Below are 20,465 nucleotides of genomic sequence, written 5' to 3'. Positions count from 1 at the left end.
CACCCCACGGGGCCTTGAGCCCCGGGCCCCAGGCTGCTGGCCCCCCTCAAGTGCCTGCCAGGGATGGTCCCGGGCCCAGGGAGTCGGGACGAGGTAATGATCTCGCCTGGCAGAGCCTCAGCACTGTTCTGTTGTGGAAGAAAGAGGGAGGGAGGGCGGAGGTTTAGCAAAGCACCACACCAGGGAGGACAAGCCTGCCGGAGCCAGGGACCATGGACTGGCACTGGCCGGAAGGCCTGGTGGTTCATCAGCGGGAAGGTTGCAACCACCACTCACTCCACTGAACCATCACCCACCATATGCCCTCCCCTCCTTGCTGGGCCTGGGAGGTGCACAGACCCTGGGGCATCTCGTGGTCTAGGACCTCCTCTTAAGCTGGACTGAGTTGGGCCCAGGTTTCTGCTGTGGACACATCCACCCCCCTGACAGCTCCTGTCCTGCCAGCGCCCCCAGGCTGCCCGGGCCCTCACCAACCCCTACAGGGCAGAGCAGGCCTGGCTGCTTCCCCAGGCCAGCTGCACGGGGACCTTCCATATGGGTTAAATGTCCACACCCCAGGCAAAGCCTGAAGCACACACTGGATCTGGACACACACTGCTCCCTGTGGGCAGAAACAAGACTGCAGTCCCTGCCATGGAGAAGCCACACACGTCTCCCAGAGGCTGCGGGAGGTATAAATAGCACCATTCGTAGGAATGAAAAAATAGTAATGAAAACTAGAAAAATAAGCCCCACAGGAAAGACACTCAGTGTGTAGCCCCAGCTCTCCAGCCTGCCAGGCATGGGGAGGACCCCAGAGGCTGCAGAGGGAACAGCAGCAGGGTGTGCCCCTGAGCAGGCACGCTGGGCAGTTTCTCCCCAAATCACAGCACACAAGCTGCTTTTGTTGGGCTAAAATCAACAAAAAATGAATTGAGAAGTATAAAGTAAATTTCACTTGCGATCAAATTCTATCTGCGTGTGTGTGCCAGCTGCACCAAATGCTACCTGTACACTCAGGTTTCCCAGAGCCCATCCCCACTGGTCAGGGAGGGGGAGGCCTGACAGCTGCTGCGCTGGGCGCTGCTTCCTGAGCTCCCATCCTGCCCACCAGCCTTTCTCGACCAGGGTCCCGATTCACGGACGCCAACGGCCCAACCTATCTCTGCCCCAAATCCACGTGGGACACAGCACCCCTATCCAGGGACATCCTGAACGTTTTGCCCATCTTTACGCGAACGTCACATCGCCCCGAAGGCCTGAGGGAGGGTGGTGGGGCCCGAGGCCTGTGCTCACCCCATGCAGGCAGGGCCACGCCGGGCCACCCACTACCTTTCCCAACAATGGCCCGGTGTGGGCAGCCCAGTGACTCAGATCCTGTCCATAATGCAACAGAGCACAGCAAAGTCAGCCCCTAAACTCATCAGGAACCTTCCAATTCAGGGGATCCCCAAGCCGGCACCCCCATATCTTCCACTAATGTATCAGCAACTCCCCTGGAAACCGAGTGTGAGGCTGACCAGCGTTCCGACCTGGCACTCTGCCACAAGTGTGCAGCAGCAGATGCTCCGGAAGGCGCCGGCTGCCCCAGGGCAGGCCACCCTCATGCTGGCTGCGTGGACGCAGGGCCACAGCTTCCTCCGCGAAGCCCTCTGCTTGCTCAACGGCACCTGCACAGGGAGGTGAGGTCACTTCAAGAGGCCCTGGGAAAACCAGAGAACGAGGCTGTCCCATTTTTCTCAAAGGAAACCACTCCCCACACACTGGTACTTACACAAGTGAGGCTCTGCACAGTTTCTGTGATCGTCCCTGTGCGGCCTCCTCCTTAGGGATCGGGAGGTGCTGGCAGTGAGGTCAAAGGTCAGGGAGCAGGAACTTGCCTGGGACCCCCTTCGATTTTGGGGCCTCGTGACAAATGATCCAGTGTGACTGAGGGCACCTTCTACCAGGGTCTTGGTGCCTGAGCTGTGCCCCACACGCAGAGGGCGAATCCTCCCGAGCCCTCAGCTCAGAGCCTGAGCTCCAGGGCAGGGCCATCTGCCTGCAAGTGACTGCTCTCCATGGCCCTCAGGATGGTGTCTCCTTCCTGAACACTTTCAGTCAGCCTGAGGAGTAAACCCAACAGACGGCAAGATGGCATCACCACACACTATCTAGTCAGACTGAGGCTTAGTAGAGTCTCAGATAACAAAAATGGTGGACTTTCCGGGCGCAGTGCCTCACTCCTGTAATCCTAGCACTTTGGAAGGCCAAGGCGGGTGGATCACTTGAGGTCAGGAGTTTGAGACCAGCCTGGCCAATATGGCGAAACCCCATCTCTACTAAAATACAAAAATTAGCCAGAAATGGTAGCTAATGCCTGTAATCCCAGCTACTTGGGAGGCTGAAGCAGGAGAAACTACTGAACCCAGGAGGCGGAGGTTGCAGTGAGCCGAGATTGCACCATTGCACTCCACCCTGGGTGACAGAGTGAGACTGTCTCAAAAAAACAACAAAAAAAAACTTTTTAAAGTTTTCAAGAAAAAGGTCTTAAATTGTGAATTATTCTGTAACACAAAACCAAACTAAACCCGAAACATTCCACTTGGAGGAAAGCCGGTCTCTGCACTGTGGCCCCGTGGTGTCTGGCTTCACTTGGACAGAAACCCTGGATCTGTAACCGCAGCCTCACCCTCAGCACTGCTGCCAGCCAAGAAGGGTCTCCGGCTCGGCCCCTCTGTGCCCCCTCAGCAGACAGAACATAAGGGACTTCTTATCTCCACCCCAGGACATTCCAGTTATTTAGTTATTATTAAAGAATAATAATACAGTAGTTGTTTCGCCAGGAAATTCAGCTTCGGATACAACCTTTTAAGGCTGAGGCGGGCAGATCACGAGGTTAGGAGATCGAGATCATCCTGGCTAACATGGTGAAACCCGTCTCTACTAAAAATACAAAAAAATAGGTGGGTATGGCCAGGCGCAGTGGCTCATGCCTGTAATCCCAGCACTTTTGGGAGGCTGAGGCTGGCGGATCATAAGGTCAGGAGATTGAGACCATCCTGGCTAACACGGTGAAACCCCGTCTCTGCTAAAAATACAAAAAAAAAAAAAAAAAAAAAAAATTAGCTGGGCGTGGTGGTGGGCGCCTGTAGTCCCAGCTACTCGGGAGGCTGAGGCAGGAGAATGGCGTGAACCCGGGAGGCGGAGCTTGCAGTGAGCCGAGACCGCGCCACTGCACTCCAGCCTGGGTGGCAGAGCGAGACTCCATCTCAAAAAAAAAAAAAAAAAAAGCACCCACAGGCTGACAGATGAACTGGAGCAGGCCCCATCTGAAGGATGTCACCAGTGTGACATTCTCCTGACAATGCAGCTGAACTGTCTACTGAAAAAAAGGGAGGATAAAGACCTCATCCAGAGGAGGCCAGTGGTCACTATGGACTATCCCAAGCAGGGATCCTCCTGGGGACCACCAGGCTACGTCAGTGGGGAGAACTCAGCAGGTCTGGGGGACGTCAGGTGGCCACGGAAACCACATGTCAGTGGCCAGGGCCTCTGAAGAGAAACGAGGAGGAAGTACAGCTCCAGGGAGTGGAGCGGTTGTGAGATTCACCATCAGCAAAAAGCGAAGCTGAGCACGAGGCAGATCCGGACCACTCAGGGGTCCCCACGAGCCCTCGCTGCCCACCCACACACATTTGACGTGGCTGCTCTCAGGATAAACCACCCAGGGCCCCAAGGTGCCAGGACATACCAGGAAACGCCCCAAACACAGCTCGGTTTTCCTTACCAAGGTTTTCTCCTTTCACTCCCTAGGGGCCTTAGTGGGACCAGAACATCCCGGGGAGTTAGAATGAGCGCAGCTGCCCCCAGCTGCCCATCCCACAGGAGAGCCCAGAGGCCAGGACCACACTGCCCTGCTGTGAGTCACGGGACGGGGGACTTGAAAGGGCACCCACAGGCACTGCCACGCCGGTGTGGCTGGCACCAGGGACCGCACTCTCCCACCACGGCCTGGGAAAAAGCCACGTCAGGTGCAGCACGCTGGCCACGGGCACTGGGGCCATGAGAGCAACAGCCATGAGCAGCCCAGCACCATCTTGGGTATCCCACTGCCGGCGCCAGCCCCACGCACCCCCGACCACCTCAGCTCCTGGCCCTCAGCCTCTCCTTTGCAAACCATGGCTGACAGCAGAGACTTCCTTGACGTCAAGTCTCCTGAAGGTGTTGCTTGCTCCGTGGAAGCCTTGGTCCTTCCCTGGAAGGCCACACCATCTCCCCTGCACGTATGACTCATCCCAGAGCACGCTAAGTGCTGCTGCCCTGACAGACACACCCACGAGGGGGGCCAGCTATCACCTTATTGGCCAGATTGTCCTGGTAACTGAGTGAGTGACGGGACACACAGGAACACTGCAGAGCCCGACAGCCGTGCCCCTGCCACACACACAGAAGACTCCCCACATCAGCGGGGAGGTCAGAGGTCTCAAAGGTCAGGTTAGAGCTGGGTCAATCCGTTTCCATGGCAAAACACAAAGCACCGACACAGGAGGCTCCGGTATCTGCACTCCTGGTGCATGGTGGGGATGAGACAGCCTCGGCGGTGCTGGTGGAGCTCCTGGGAGCCTCGCTCCAGCGAGGACAGAGCCGCAGCTCAGCACAGTGACTGCCCAGGGCTCTGACCCAGATGCCAACAGCCTGGGCAGCGGCACCTCGGCCAAGAAAGGAGGAACCAGTGCTGCAGGGGCTGGGCAGCGGCTGTGGCAGGCACGTCTGGAGGGAGTGTCGTGCATGTGAGTGACAAGAACAGCCGAGTGCGCCACAAGCGTGGACGGCAGCTCCGTACTCAGAAGGGCACGGTGAGAAGAGCAGGTGACACCGACACGGCTGTGCACAGTGCGATGCTCTGGGCTCCCGGGATGGACTGGGATCCACTCACACTATGCCACAAGCTTGCCAGCTACCACTTCCACGTCAATGTATCAAGAAAATACATTTGGGCCGGGCACAATGGCTGACACCTGTAATCCCAGCACTCTGGGAGGCCAAGGCAGGCAGACTGCTTGAGCTCAGCAATCCAAGACCAGCCTGGGCAACAGGGCGAAACCTCATTTCTACTAAAAATAAAAAAATCAGGCCAGGCGGGGTGGCTCATGGCTGCAGTCCCAGCTACTCAGGAGGCTGAGGTGGGAGGATTGAGCCCAGGGACATGAGGCTCCAGGGAGCTATGATGTTGCCACTGAACTCCAGCGTCAAAGACAGAGCGAGACCCTGTCTTAAAAAAATAAATTCACTTTGAGGCTGGGCATGGTGGCTCACTCCTTTAATCCCAGCACTATGGGAGGCCAATGAGGGTGGATCACTTGAGGCCAGGAGTTTGAGACCAGCCTGGCCAACATGGCAAAACCCCATCTCTACAAAAAATACACAAAGTTTGGCCAGGCACGGTGGCTCACGCCTGTAATCCCAGCACTTTGGGAGGCCGAGGCGGGTGGATCACAAGGTCAGGAGATGGAGACCATTCTGGCTAACACGGTGAAACTCCATCTCTACTAAAAATACAAAAAATTAGCCGGACGTGGTAGCAGGTGCCAGTAATCCCAGCTACTTGTGGGCGCTGAGGCAGGAGAATCGCTTGAACCCGGGAAGCGGAGCTTGCAGTGAGCCAAGACCACGCCATTGCACTCCAGCCTGGGCAAAAAGAGCAAAACTCTGTCTCAAAAAAAAAAAAAAAAAAATTTATTTTGATAGCGAATGCTTTTTGGCAAAGCACAGAGGCTGCACAAACAGAACTCAGGAACCCCTCGAAAAGGTCTCATGGTCTCTCTGGAGCTGCTGGGCACCCAACTATAACCGTGGCCTCAACACAGAGCCACACAAGGCTCAGGTCAGCTCTGGGGGGTCCACCATGGCCTTGCGTCTGCAGGCACCGCGAAACCACTTTGCAAACAGGATCTCACCTGCTGCAGACTAGGTGAAAACTCACAGGCTTGTGGGCCCGGACCCTGGGCTACCTCTTGAAGACGAAGGCACAGTCAGCACAACTGCATTCTGTCCAGACCCTCAAATGACCACCAGCAACTACCTCAGCCAATCAGCTTCGTTCTACCTTTGTCGTCTCAGATAAGAAGAGCAGGCCAGTATCTCTGGCCTTAACTGAAATATCTTAAGGCCGTAATTTACATTTTAGGCATGAATGATTTTCTAAAACCCACGATCAGAGTTTCTCTGGGAATCGGTTCTGGCTTAGGAACACATTCATTTGTTTGACAAACACCTTCCCCAAACTATTTTAAAACATAGCTGCTGGGCGGGGCGCAGTGGCTCACACCTGTAATCCCAGCACTTTGGGTGGCCAAGGCGGGTGGATCACTTGAGGTCAGCAGTTCAAGACCAGCTTGGCCAACATAGTGAAATCCCGTCTCTACTAAAAATACAAAAATTAGCCAGGTGTGGCAGCACATGCCTATAATCCCAGCTACTCAGGAGGCGGAGGCAGGAGAATCGTCTGAACCTGGGAGGCGGAGGTTGCAGTGAGCCAAGATTGCACCACTGCACTCCAGCCTGGGCGACAGAAGAAGACTATCTCAAAAAAGTAAATAAATAAATAAATAAATAAAGCTTCCTATCAGCATTTCCTTTTTGGGAATTATACTATTCATCTGAATTAGCATATATATACACATGGGGCCGGACACAGTGGCTCACACCTGTAATCTCAAACTTTGGAAGGCCAAAACAGGTGGTTCGCTGGAGGTCAGGAGTTTTGAGACAAATCTGGCCAACATGGTGAAACCCCATCTCTAATAAAAATACCAAAATTAGCCAGGCATGGTGGTACGCCGCACCTGTAATCCCAGCTACTCAGGATGCTGAGGCAGGAGAATCGCTTGAACCCGGGAGGCGAAGATTGCAGTGAGCCAAGATCATGCCACTGCACTCCAGCAGGGGCGACAGACCAAGACGCCATCTCAAAAAAGAAGTCTACCAAATTTTACTCTGAGACAAGGAAATGTCCACAGGGAAGTGGGCACACACAGAAGTTAACCTAAAAGACAATGAATTCAGAGGATGGACATGAACAAATGTGTAATTTAAAACACAGGCCAGGTGCAGTGGCAACCCCTATAATCCCAGAGCTTTGGGAGGCCAAGGCGGGCTCATCACATGAGGTCAGGACCAGCCTGGCCAACATGGTGAAACCCCATCTCTACTAAAAGTACAAAAATTAGCCAGGTGTGGTGGCACATGCCTGAAATCCCAGCTACTCCGGAGGCTGAGGCAGGAAAATCACTTGAACCTAGCGGGCGGAGGTTGCAGTGAGCCAAGATCGTGCCATTGCACTCCAGCCTGGGCAACAAAGTGAGACTCTGTCTCAATTTAAAAAAATAAAAAATAAAAAGCTGAGCATGGCATAGGCCTCTGGTCCCAGCTACTGGGGAGGGTGACGTGGCAGGATCACCTACCTGAGTCTGGGATGCCCAGGCTGCAGTGAGCTGTGACAGCACCACTGCATTGCAGCCTGCACGACAGAGAGACACCCTGTCTCAAAACCAAATAATAATAATAATAATCCAAACCCCAAACGTAATTAGAAAAAAATCCACAAGAGAGGTACAAACAGTATGCCAGACACAGGCTTGGTCTCTAGCTGCGCAGCCAGACAAGACCCAGGAAAGTGTTAGATGCATTTGCATTTCACAGGAAAACAGTCACGTTAACATTTAGAGCTACATATTTACTTGCTTTTGAAGACAAGTGGTTTTGCAGTTCATAACACAAAAAGCTGGTAAACCTTCACTAACTTAAATGCACACAGGATGAACTTTCTGTAGGATCCTGTGAGACTCCCACACACCTTCTCATGTGGCTGAATGGGCTGCCCTGGAGCAGGGGAAACTGTCCAGGCCGGTGTCAGCCACCCCAGTCCTCCTTTCAGAACGGCCTCCCCCTCCTCCTCTACCTTCTGGGCCAGCAGCTGTTGCCTGGACCCCCTCACTGGGCTGAGTGACACTTCACTAGGTCAGACTGGCCAATCATTAACTTAGAAGGCACTTGTCTTCTCCCCAAAGGCACTCCAAGCAAGCTTGGGATGGCTTAATAACCAGACTCGTTTCAATCAAAAATGAAAAAATCCCGCAAGAAAGCTCAACTATGGAAAGTGGCTTCAGTGTAAAATGAAAAAAAATAGAGAAGCCTCTGCACGTGACCCTGGGAGCAAGGCTCAAGCCCCTCGCAGGACACCCGGCGCGTGGCTGCCCTGCTCCACGTGCCACGAAGGCCGAGCGAGGGAAAGACAGGGCAAAGAAACTTGGGACTTAGAAACAGTTCCACGCATGCTCAGTGAAAGAACAAAACGCTGTATATGAACTGGACAGTGTGGAATGGGCGGATCTGTAGCACGAGAAGCAGCTAAACTGGACGGTGTGGAATGGGCGGATCTGTAGCACGAGAAGCTGCCACAGGCACTGGGAGGAGAATGGGCAGCAGCAAACGGCCTTGAGAGACGAAAAGTGTCTCAAAACCAATTGTGGTGACGGCTGCGACTCCACGATGTTCTGAAACCCACAGAACTGGACACACAACTCAGGGAAGTGCATGATTTGTACATTTTATCTCAATAAAAACAATTCTTGATAAAACAATCAGTCCGCCCAAGGAGAGAACCTGCACAGGAGAGAGTTCCCATTTCTCTACCAAGGTCAGGGGAGCTTAGATCCCCATCCCTGGTCCATGTATATACACTACTACTATCATTATTACTACTTGAGACGGAGTCTCACTCCGTCGCCCTGGCTGGAGTCCAACAGCGCAATCTCAGCTCACTGCAGCCTCTGTCTCCTGGGTTCAAGTGACCCTCCCGCCTCAGCCACCAGAGCAGCTGGGATTACAGGCACACGCCACCACACCCAGCTACTTTTTGTTTTTTTTTTGGAGACAGAGTTTCATTCTTGTCGCCCAGGCTGGAGTGCAATGGTGCAACTTCGGCTCACCGCAACCTCCATCTCCCAGGTTCAAGTGATTGTCCTGCCTCAGCCTCGTGAGTAGCTAGGATCACAGGCATGCACCACCATGCCCTGCTAATTTTTTATTTTTAGTAGAGACGGGGGGTTTCTCCATGTTGGTCAGGCTGCTCCCAAACTCTCGACCTTGGGTGATCCGCCCACCTCGGCCTCCCAAAGTGCTGGGATTACAGGCGTGTGCCACCATGCCTAGTGTTTGGTACTTTTAGTAGAGACAGGGTTTTACCCTGTTGGCCAGGTTGGTCTCAAATTCAACTCAGGTGATCCACCTGCCTCGGTCTCCCAGTAATGGAATTACAGGTGTGAGCCACTGCATCCAGCCCCATGTATGTATACTATTAATTCCCAAAAGAAAATGTGGATGAAACGTTTTAAAAAAGAGATAGTCTTGTTCTCTTCCTCAGGCTGGAGTGCAATGGCGCAATCACAGCTCAGTGAAGCCTCCTGGGCTCAAGTGAGCCTCCTGCCTCAGCTTCCCGCGTAGCTGTGCCACCGCACCCACCACATCTGTGTGTTTAAGACATAGCGGCTTGCTATCCTGCCCAGGCTGGCCTCCGGCTCCTGGGCTCAAGTGAGCCTCCTGCCTCGGTCTCCCCAGGCTGGGACTGCAGGCGTGGCTCGTTTAACTTTACAGAAGGCTCGCATCCCAGTGCTGCAAACCTACACTTGCGCCCTGACAATCCCTAAGGGAGGTTTCAGAGGCAGCACGTCCCTCAATCCCTCAGGCTCACTTCTGGCTTGTGAGGGAAAAGACCAAAATCAGCCATCTATAGCCAAATACAGACAGTCTCTAACTTATTATGGCTCAATGTAGGATTTTTTGACTTCAGCATGGGTTTACCAGCAGGCAACCTCACAGAAAGTCAAGGAGATTTTGCATTTAAGAAATGAAAGCTGAGAATAGTGGCTCACGCCTCTAATCCAAGTACTCTGGAAGGTCAACGTGTGAGGATCACTTGAGGCCAGGAGTTCGAGACAAACCTGGATAACACAGCAAGACCCATATCTAAAAAAATAATAATAATAAATTAAGTATTTCAATAGTAATAGGACAACTGCCCAAAATTTATTGACGGCTTTAAAACACTCTGTCTCGGGCTCAGTGTGTGCATGTCCTAATTTATTTAATTATCAGAAATCCTGCGAGGTGGGCACGCACAGAGAAACCTGGGCCCTGGCCACATGGCAAGTAGGCAGATGGCAGAGGTGGTGGGGTCCCCCCTCGACCCCGGCCCTGCCTCTGAACAAGCAGCATTTTCCTTCCAAGTCACATTGTCCTTCCTTTTTTATTTTTTTGAGACAGTCTCGCTCTGTCACCCAGGCTGGAGTGCCGTTGCGCGATCTCGGCTCACTGCAAGCTCTGTCTCCCAGGTTCAAGCAATTCTCCTGCCTCAGCCTCCCAAGTAGCGGGGACTACAGGCGTGCACCACCATGCCCGGTTAATATTTGTATTTTTAGTAGAAATGGGGTTTCACTATGTTGGCCAGGCTGGTCTCTAACTTCTGACCTCATGATCCACCCACCTCGGCCTCCCAAAGTGCTGGGATTACAGGCGTTGAGTCACCGTGCCAGCCCGTCCTTTGTCTTGACACTGTAAACACTCGACCAAGTGCTGCATCTTATCTTTGGGTCGCATCTTGAACCCCCTCTTGCTTCCACTGCAGTTTACGGCGATGACTTCTGCCAATGCACCGGGTGCTGTGGGGCAGATTTGCTTTCGGGCTCTCACTTGCAACAGTCACTTCTCGCGGCCCCCCTGCACCCATCACTAACCAGGAAACGTTACTGGGGTCCTCCCGACCTGCGCATCTCAACACCCCTGAGGCCCCACCCGGCATCGTGCCAATGTCCACAGGGAACTGCCTGGGGACTTCGCTCCTTTCCAGGCCAAGGGCATCATGTGCAAGAGCTTTAGCTAAGTGGCAGGCTCCCCATTCTGCACCTTCTGCCCCCACCCAGGGGGCAAAGATGCCCACTGAGTGAAATAAGGTAATGAAGGCACACTCCTCCTAGCGCCTCCTGAGGGGCCACCACAGGCAATGCCTTTCCCACACGAGGTCCCCAAGGCAGAGCCTGTGGCTGACAGTGTCCCTGCGGCACCCCTGCTGCCACTCCTTCCCCCCACCACACACCAAGAGCACACGCACGCACGCAGGGTTCTTCTGGGCCGATGCTTCCTGGGAGACCACCAACCCCTACAGTCCCTCTGTAAAGGAGGAGCTTCCGAATTCTGGGACACTGGGCTCAGCTCCTTCTTTTAGAATGACCAGAGGCAGGCTCATCCTCTCCTTATACCAAGTCCTTCCGGATGAGACTGCTGAAGCTGGACTCAGTCCTTGCAGAACGTGGCAAGTACTTCCCAGGTCTGGAACCCAGGAGGTCACAGTGGGCTGACATGAAGGGGCTGAGCTTACACCAATCAAGGGAGTGTGAGGATGTGCGTCACTCCTCTGCTTTTCTTTCTCTTACTGAATATATAAAAACTTAAAAATGAACAGTGCTAACTGAAGAGTAATTTTCAAAAACAGGATCTCAGGGTAAACTTCATGGCACATCAGAGTTTAATGTGAATCATGAGATGAGACAAAAGCCTCCTCCAGGGCGATGGGAAGACTCAGCCCCAAACCAGACTCTTGAACACCCAGCCCTAAACCAGACTCTTGGAATAAGCTCTGTGGTCACCCATCGCCGTAAGGCTCAGGGATGGAGACAGCATGGACAGGGAGCTCGCACAAAAGCATGTCGGGAGGGCCTCCTTTCCGAGGCACAGCCCCACCTGCTCCTTCTCAGCCCACGACGGGAGCAGAGCCATGTCGAAGCCGTGCCCCACACGGGGTGGACAAGGACATGGCCTACTGACAGCTCCTCAAAAATCCTTAGAGATTTTTCCAAACGCAGGTTACCAGGGCTTCTGCAGAGAGAGGGGCAGCAGGACGTGCTGCTGACAGTCCCCGTGGACTTACACTGACTTGCAGTGAGAGCCCACATCTGCCACCAGGATGGCTCCCAGCACCACCGCGTCACAAGCACCACACTCTGCACCGCGGCACGCCCAGATGGCTCGGCAGGCAGGCCGGGCTGGGGAGCTGACAGCAGACGCCCGGGATTCTGCCCAGTGTCCTCACCCACAACCTTTTAACTGTAACTGGCAGATGAGACAGCAGGGAGGGCAGAAGGTGCAGTGACGGCTAGGATGCAGTTCTAGGTTTTGCTAGACATACCTTCAGGGGCCATTCCTGGCTACCTAATTAATCTACCTGTGTATAAGAATTTTTTAGCTTAACTTATTAAATATTGCAAGAGGCCAGGCATGGTGGCTCACTCCTGTAATCCCAACACTTTGAGAGGCCGAGGCAGCTGGATCACAAGGTCAAGGGTTCAAGACCAGTTTGGTCAAGATGGTGAAACCCCATCTCTACTAAAAATACAAAAATTAGCCAGGCATGACAGCGGGCGCCTGTAATCCCAACTATTCGGGAGGCTGAGGCAGAGAATCGCTTGAACCTGGGAGGGGGAGGTTGCAGTGAGCTGAGATCAAGGTGCTGCACTCCACCTTGGGCAACAGGGTGAGACTCCATCTCAAAAAATAAAAAAAATACAAGAGTAGGGCTGAGCATGGTAGCTCACGCCTGTAATCCCAGCACTTTGGGAGGACGAGGAGGGTGGATCACCTGAAGTCAGGAGTTTAAGACCAGCCTGGCCAACATGGTGAAACCCTGTCACTACTAAAAATACAAAAATTAGCCGGGTGTGGTGGCGCGTGCCTGAAATCCCAGCTACCCGGGAGGCTGAGGCAGGAGAATCGCTGGAACCTGGGAGGCAGATGCTGCAGTGAGCCGAGATCTCGCCACTGCACTCCAGCCAGGGTGACAGAATGAGACTCTGCTGGGAAAGGGTGGAGATGGCAAGAGTGCCAATACATAGACAATGCTGGGAAAGGCCAGGGATGTTGGTTGAGGGTGGGGATGTTGGGAGAGGGCGGGGATGGCAACAGTGCCAACACGAAGACAAAAGGTTTAGCATTTGACACCTATTCTCTTTTCATTTGGAATACATTTGGCCTCTGTTCTGAGAACTACAAATCACTCACTATAACAAAACAAGATCCAGAAACTTTCCATTAGCGTGGGGGTGACCATGAAATGCCTCGTTAAAAACCCGGGCACTGATTGTCATAACCATTATGCAACTGGTGTTGCGTCCATCAGAATCTAGTTTAAGAATACTCTTCTCTCTATAGGAGTCTTCGCGGCAGACCCAGCCTACTCTGTGTCCTCCTGAAATGAAGGAACGTTCTCTCCCATTATTTCTTCTAACAGCTTGGTTAGCAAACTCCGCTCTCTTCTTTATCTGACCCTCTAAGGACCTCACCAGATGTGTGAAGCAGCCCGGCTCCATGTGTATCAGACACGCACGCACGCACACACACACGCACACCTACCTGGCAAAGGAAATAACGGGGCAGCCCTGCAGTGTGAAAAGCAATGGGATTTTGTGGGTTCTACCTCCTCACCTAAGCATCCCTGGTCTACGCTATGTCACGACCCTCTGCTGAACCACGTCAGTGTGAACCCCACACCGTGTCTGTGCGCCTCACCACGCCTACTGCCATGGGTGGCACTGGAACTAACCCGTGGACGATCCGACGTGCACCAGGAATAGAAACCAAGCTCTCGCAAGACAGAGGAGAGGCCAGTGTGTGCACTGCACGGGGTGACACGCCTCCTGTGCCCAAGCCACACGTAACACCTTCCAGGGAGGACCACACGGGGGGTTTTTAAAGGACAACCCGCTGGGATACAGTTCTTTGTCTTTCCTAAGAAGATCATTGTACATCTGGTCATATGTGGTTTTGAAATCATAAACATTGGGCTTGTCGGGAGCTGGTCCTGGAAGCTTCACGTGAGTCCCTGTTCCAAAGGATCGGACACTGAATCCCCGTTTGCTGAAAGACAAAAGGAGAGAAAGAATCACAGTCACACTAAGACACAAAATTCCAAAAGCAAGGGACAGGAAATGGGATAGAAAGAAAATGAGTAATTTCATTGGCTCATAGTAGAGAATATGTCTTCAAATTTTTAATCTAGGCCGGGCATGGTGGCTTACGCCTGTAATCCCAGTACTTTGGGAGGCCAAGGCAGGCGTATCATGAAGTCAGGAGATTGAGACCATCCTGGGTAACACGGTGAAAACCCACCTCTACTAAAAACACAAAAAATTAGCCAGGCGCGGTGGCGGGCACCTGTTGTCCCAGCTACTTGGGAGGCTGAGGCAGGAGAATGGCATGAACCCGGAAGGTGGAGCTTGCAGTGAGCCGAGATAGCGCCACTACACTCCAGCCTGGGCGACAGGCTGTAAGCAAGTTACACAAAAGCAATCAAACCAGAACTGACCATCACAAAGCCACATTTGAACATCATAGCTTGTTTAAGGCTTTACTTTAAACTGAAAGGACTGACTGACGTGGACTTGGGGAAGATTTCATCAGAACATTTTAGCCATCGACCAACATCCTGGCTTTGGAGGATCCAAGTTCACAGGATTCCTAAGGTACTTGCAAAGGTCCAACTGCCCGCTCGACCACAGAAAACTCTGTCTCCCCCAGTTTCCCAACACCCCCACGACGCTGGCGCCATAGGAACCGAGACCCAACACCCAAAGGAGTCCCACAGGCTCAGGGGTGCTGCAGGCGGAGAACAGATGCCGCGATGGGTCCAACAGTGCTTGTTCCTCGGACTTCCTAGTCACAGGTGAGGAAACTGACCAAATACTTTTCCTAATCAACTGGAGAAAAGAGCTCAACAGGAAACGTGTGTCATGTGCCACCAATGAGCTCTAGTTCACGCAAGGAGAAAGACAGGTCGTCTCCAAACGCTGATGGAGTGTGGTAAGACCAGAAAATTCTTCTGTCATCACTGACAACCACACTTAAGTTTGTCACAACAAGTTACATGTAAAAAAGTTACTTTGGCACCAAGTGCGGTGGCTCACACCTGTAATCCAGGCACTTTGGGAGGCTGAGACAAATGGATCACCTGAGGCTGGGAGTTTCAGACTAGCCTGTCCAGGAGGCGAAACCCCAACTCTGTTTCTACTAAAAAAAAAAAAAATTAGCTGGGCATGGTGGTGCGTGCCTGTAATCCCAGCTACTTGGGAGGCTGAAGCATGAGAATCGCTTGAACCCAGCAGGCAGAAGTTGCAGAGATTGGAGATCTCGCCACTGCACTCCAGCCTGGGCAAAAGAGTGAGACTCTGTCTCAAAAAAACAACAAAAAAAGTTACTTTGGTATAGAACATGTGTTCTTTTAAAGTCACAACTGATACTTATAATTACCTAAAAAATATAGACTTCTCAACCTAGCTTTACTTATAAATCACAAAAGATTTGCATCTGAAGGAATCTGCCCGGCTCAGGGCGCAGGGCGTACATACACTTCCACTAACACTAAACTCCTCTCACAGGCCTGTCATCCTCGTTCAGAAAAGTGCCGCTGTTTTGCTCTTGAGCTAGAATGACACACAGACGCGTGAGGAGTTCCATATTATTTTAAAAAAAGAAAAGTAAGGCCGGGCGCAGTGACTCACGCCTATAATCCCAGCACTTTGGGAGGCCGAGGTGGGCAGATCATGAGGTCAGGAGATCAAGACCAGCTTGGCTAACATGGTGAAACCCCATCTCTACTAAAAATACAAAAAATTAGGCGGGCGTCGTGGTGGGCGCCTGTATAGTCCCAGCTACTTGGGAGGCTGAGGCAGGAGAATCGCTTGAATCTGGGAGGCAGAGGTTGCAGTGAACTGAGATCGCGCCACTGCACTCCAGCCTGGGCGACAAGAGCGAGACCCTGTCTCAAAAAAAAAAAATTACTGAATGTTGAATGAGTAACAGTGTCACAAGAGAGGAAAAACTCAGGCAGAGGGGGCTGCTGGAGTGTAACCAGCCTCTATGTGGATAATGGGGCAACACCCAGCAAGTGAAAACCAGCTGTGCCTTTCTCACAGACACTGGCTTCTAGAAACCCGCCCTACGGACATACAAGTGCCTCTGCAATGTGGCTGCCTGCAGGATGTCCATTGCCGGCCTTCCGTAGCCACAAAAGAACAGACAAGTCGAATATCCATCCATTGGGCAGGACAGGCCATGTGGCTCCACGCACACCTCCGAGGATGAGTAGAGGAAGCAAAAGAGCCCAAGGGCACCCTGCTGCGCCACCACACACGTCACCCACGTACACATCAAGAAGATGTGCTCATCTAGTGTACGTGAAACACCTGAGTCTCCTGAGGCTGATGACAGCTGTGTCAGTCCTTACATCCCTAGATCTCCCGAGCTACACAACCCGGCTCTCCAAACATCTACCACACACGGCCAGAAATGTGGCACAACAGCAGCGATTCATGACTACAAACCTGTGTCCATGGCACCCGGACTGTGAAATAAACGTGAAAATCCTCAAATTAAAATTCCTGACATTCAGTCATAACCACAGATCCTGATGGAAACGTGAGATTAAAGCAATAAAGTCAACTGTTGGTTGTGACTGAGAGGGTGACGGAGGCCCAGACACAGGGCATACCACAGGGAGCACACGTGAGAAACAACAAGCCTAAAATGACTTCCTTACCAATTCAGACAACGTACAATAAGATATGTTCCGTCAAAGCACAAACAAGGGCCGGACGCGGTGGCTCACTTGAGGTCAGGAGTTCGACCAGCCTGGCCAACATGGTGAAACCCTATCTCTACTAAAAATACAAAAATTAGTCATGGTGGCGCACGCCTGTAATCCCAGCTACTCGGGAGGCTGAGGCAGGAGAACTGCGTGAACCCCGGAGGCGGAGGTTGCAGTGAGCCAAGATCGCGCCATTGCACTCCAGCCTGCGCAACAGAGAGAGACTCTGTTTCAAAAAAAAAGCACAAAGAAGCCCAGGATCAGCGTGATCACAGCAGCCAAAGGAGACAGCCTGTCTCCCAACACTAACAAGAACTCACCACCTGCTGGACGTTCTTTTAAGCAAGCCTATTTAAAAACAAAATGCAGTTTGTTTTTCCCTCAACAAAATGTTCACGAATGGCAAAAAGGCTATTTAGCAACAGAAGCAGTATTTCTCCTAAACTGATGCAACTGACAGGGCATCCAGCTTGCGACTCAACAGTGTTTCTTACATAAAAGCAAGGACAGCCTGGAAAACTCCTGACACCAACAGGCTTCGCCTGAAGTGCCAATGCCTTTGTAAACTAATCTTCCAGACAAGTATTTGTCTGGTATGCCAAACAACTGTACCAAAAATCTGTCAGAGGGCTTGTAATCCCAGCACTTTGGGAGACCAAGCAGGTGGATCACTTCAGGTCAGGAGTTTGAGACCAGCCTGGCCAACATGACAAAACCCCATCTCTACTTAAAAAAAAAAAAAAAAAAGCCAGGCGTGGTGGTGCGCGCCTGTACTCCCAGTTACTCCGGAGGCTGAGGCTGGAGGATCGCTTGAACCCAGGAGGTGGAGGTCGCAGTGGGCCCCATGATGGTGCCACTGGACTCCAGCCTGGGTGACAAAGTGAGACTCTGTCTCAAAAAAAACTCCAAAAAACTATCATAAAGAAGCCATCAGGCGGGGCACGGTGGCTCACGCCTATAATCCCAACACTTTGGGAGGCAGAGGAGGACGGATCACCTGAGGTCGGGAGTTTGAGACTAGCCTGACCAACATGGAGAAAACCTGTCTCTACTAAAAATACAAAACACTAGCTGGGTGTGGTGGCGCACGCCTGTAATCCCAGCTACTTGGGAGGCCAGGAGTTCAATACCAGCCTGGGCAACACAGTAAGACCCTGTCTGTAAAAATAAATAAATAAATAAATAAATAAATAAATAAATAAATAAGGCCAGGCACGGTGGCTCACGCCTGTAATCCCAGCACTTTGGGAAGCCAAGGCGGGCAGATCACCTGAGGTCAGGAGGTCGAGACCAGCCTGGCCAACATGGTGAAACCCGTCTCTACTAAAAATACAAAAAAATTAGCTGGACATGGTGGCGCATGTCTGTAGTCCCAGCTATGCAGGAGGCTGAGACAGGAGAATCGCTTGAACTCGGGAGGCAGAGGCTGCAGTGAGCCAAGATCTTGCCACTGCACTCCAGCCTGGGCGACAGAATGAGACTCTGTCTCAAACAAACAAACAAAAAAAAACCACAAAACAAACAAAAAACCTAACTGGTTCCAAGGGGACACTTTAATCCTTGGAGCACCAAGCGCGGGAGGCTCTGTGGAAACGTACGGGGGAGTCTTCTGGCGCTGCCCCGAAACATGAGGACTCCCAGGACTCTGGTATTTGAAACAATTTAGTCTCTAACACCAAAGATGATCACCCCAGAGAACGCTAAGATGTCGACACTTACTATCACTTGGATTTATCAGGAAAATAGAGTCCACGCGGATTTTCAATAGGGTGAAATTGTTACTGTGTCTGTTTTTAGAGACAGGGACTGGGTCTGTCGTCCAGCCAGGAGTTCAGTGGCGCAGTCATATCTCACAGTCATAGCTCACCACAACCTCAACCTCTTGGGCTCAAGTGATCTTGCTGCCCCGTCTCCCAAGCAGCCGGAACGACAGGCATGTGCAGCCACACGTGGCTAATTTTTAAAATGTTTTGTAATGATGGCGGGTCTCACTGTGTTGCCCAGGGCTCAAACTCCTGGGCTCAAGCAATCTTCCTCCCTCAGCCTCCCAAAGTGTTGGACTATAGGCAGAAGAGCCACCTTGCCAGGCCCAAAATTTTTAAAAGAGGCGAGGTTCACTGATCAACTAGCTACTGTGCATGTTGTTAACTACAATTCCTTTCGACAATTTTATTTCAGCTTTCCTGTGCAGTTTTATGCAGCCCTACCCAACTGCACACACAATTTTCCTGCTTTTTTCACTTATCATAAGCATTTTCTATGCTTTTCACAAACATCATTTTTAACGCCTAAAAGACTCTCTAAATCTGACTTTCACAAGCTTTCCCAGTGTAACAGAAAAACACTATCACACAGAGTTCCTAAGTAAGTATTAAAAGCCTCTAAATAAACCCAAATGAATAAACAAAGGACATAAATAGGTAATTTTCAAAAGCAAAAATGCTCTGGGTGCGGTGCCTCACACCTGTAATCCAAATACTTTGGGGCGCTGAGGCAGGAGGATCGTTTTAGCCCAGATATTCAAGGCTGAAGGGGTGAGCTATGATCACGCCACTGCACTCCAGCCTTACTCTGGCTCGAAAAAAAACAAAAAAAAAGGGAAAATGACAACAGACATAAATTCCAACTTCAATAAGGCCAAGCTAGAAAACCAAGACACAGAAGAACACCTTGCCGACCAGAGGCCATTGAGCAGGAGAAGTGGAGTGAAACTGCCTAAGAGTCTGAAGGATTTCCTGCCCCTGTTACGCCGAGACCCCAGTCGTGACGTGGAGGAAGTCACCTGCAAGATGGACACAAGCCACAAGCTGTGCTGTGAACCTGGGCACTCAGCGCCAATGCCACCAGCCTGTGAGTCTCTGCAGGGACCCCCCCCCCCAAATTGGACTGCCAAATTCTCCCGTTTGACCAGGGTATTATAGAAAATTATTTGTATGAATAATGAAAATAAACCACCTCGTGGCAAAAAAAGGAAACTAATGATGTTAATACTAACTATGGAGCAGACAACAGAACAAGTGCTTATCCCGATGCAAGTGTGAACACATGGAGAGACAGATGGACACCAAAATGGTACTTCTGAGGGACCACTTCCATTTTCTACAGTAAGAATTTCTGCAACAAGCAGGCTGGGCATGGTGGCTCACGCCTGTAATCCCAGCACTTTGGGAGGCCTAGGCGGGCAGATCACGAGGTCAGGAGATCGAGACCATCTGGCTAACACGGTGAAACCCTGACTCTATAAAAGCACCAAAAATTAGCCGGGCGTGGTAGCGGGCGCCTGTAGTCCCAGTTACTCAGGAGGCTGAGGCAGAATGGTGTGAACCCGGGAGGTGGACGTTGCAGTAAGCCAAAATCGGCCACTGCACTCCAGCCTGGGTGACAGAGCGAGACTCCATCTCAAAAAAAAAAAATTAGCTGGGCGTGGTGGCAGGCACCTGTAGTCCCAGGGACTCGGAAGGTTTGAAGGACAATCGCTTCAACCTGGGATGAGGAGGTTGCAGTGAGCCAAGATCGTGTCATTGCACTCCAGCCCGGCAACAGAGGGAGACTCCGACTCCAAAAAAAAAAAAAAAAAAAGAGAAATTGAAGGTCCATGTCTAAATTAACTTCATGATATCCATATTCATGATATCCATAATAGATGTCACCTTAAACTTACTTCCTTTTGACTCTCTTCTGAGTCTACTCTTTTATGAGTAAATTTGAATTATGGCAGCACAGGTAAAAGCACACCCAAGAATTCATTATTCAGAGGTGCTCTCTGCTCCTTTTCCAGAGACCACAGCTCTGCCAGCAACAGCCACTAGCCACT

General features: G+C 51.7%; 1 protein-coding gene across 1 annotated transcript in view; it reads right to left on the bottom strand.

Annotated features, from left to right (window-relative positions):
• SSU72 (SSU72 homolog, RNA polymerase II CTD phosphatase) overlaps nt 1-20,465 on the bottom strand; it is a 35,349-nt gene that overhangs the window by 9,415 nt on the left and 5,469 nt on the right. Inside the window, exon 2 of the mRNA XM_054445068.2 lies at nt 13,783-13,926. Within this exon, the coding sequence (XP_054301043.1) occupies nt 13,783-13,926 (144 nt within the window). The remainder of the gene's footprint in view (nt 1-13,782; nt 13,927-20,465) is intronic.

The sequence above is a fragment of the Pongo pygmaeus genome, chromosome 1, assembly GCF_028885625.2.
Source record: "Pongo pygmaeus isolate AG05252 chromosome 1, NHGRI_mPonPyg2-v2.0_pri, whole genome shotgun sequence".
Taxonomy (NCBI): domain Eukaryota; kingdom Metazoa; phylum Chordata; class Mammalia; order Primates; family Hominidae; genus Pongo; species Pongo pygmaeus.
The sequence above is the reverse complement of the archived record's forward strand: the minus strand, read 5'-3'. Positions and strand labels throughout refer to the sequence as shown.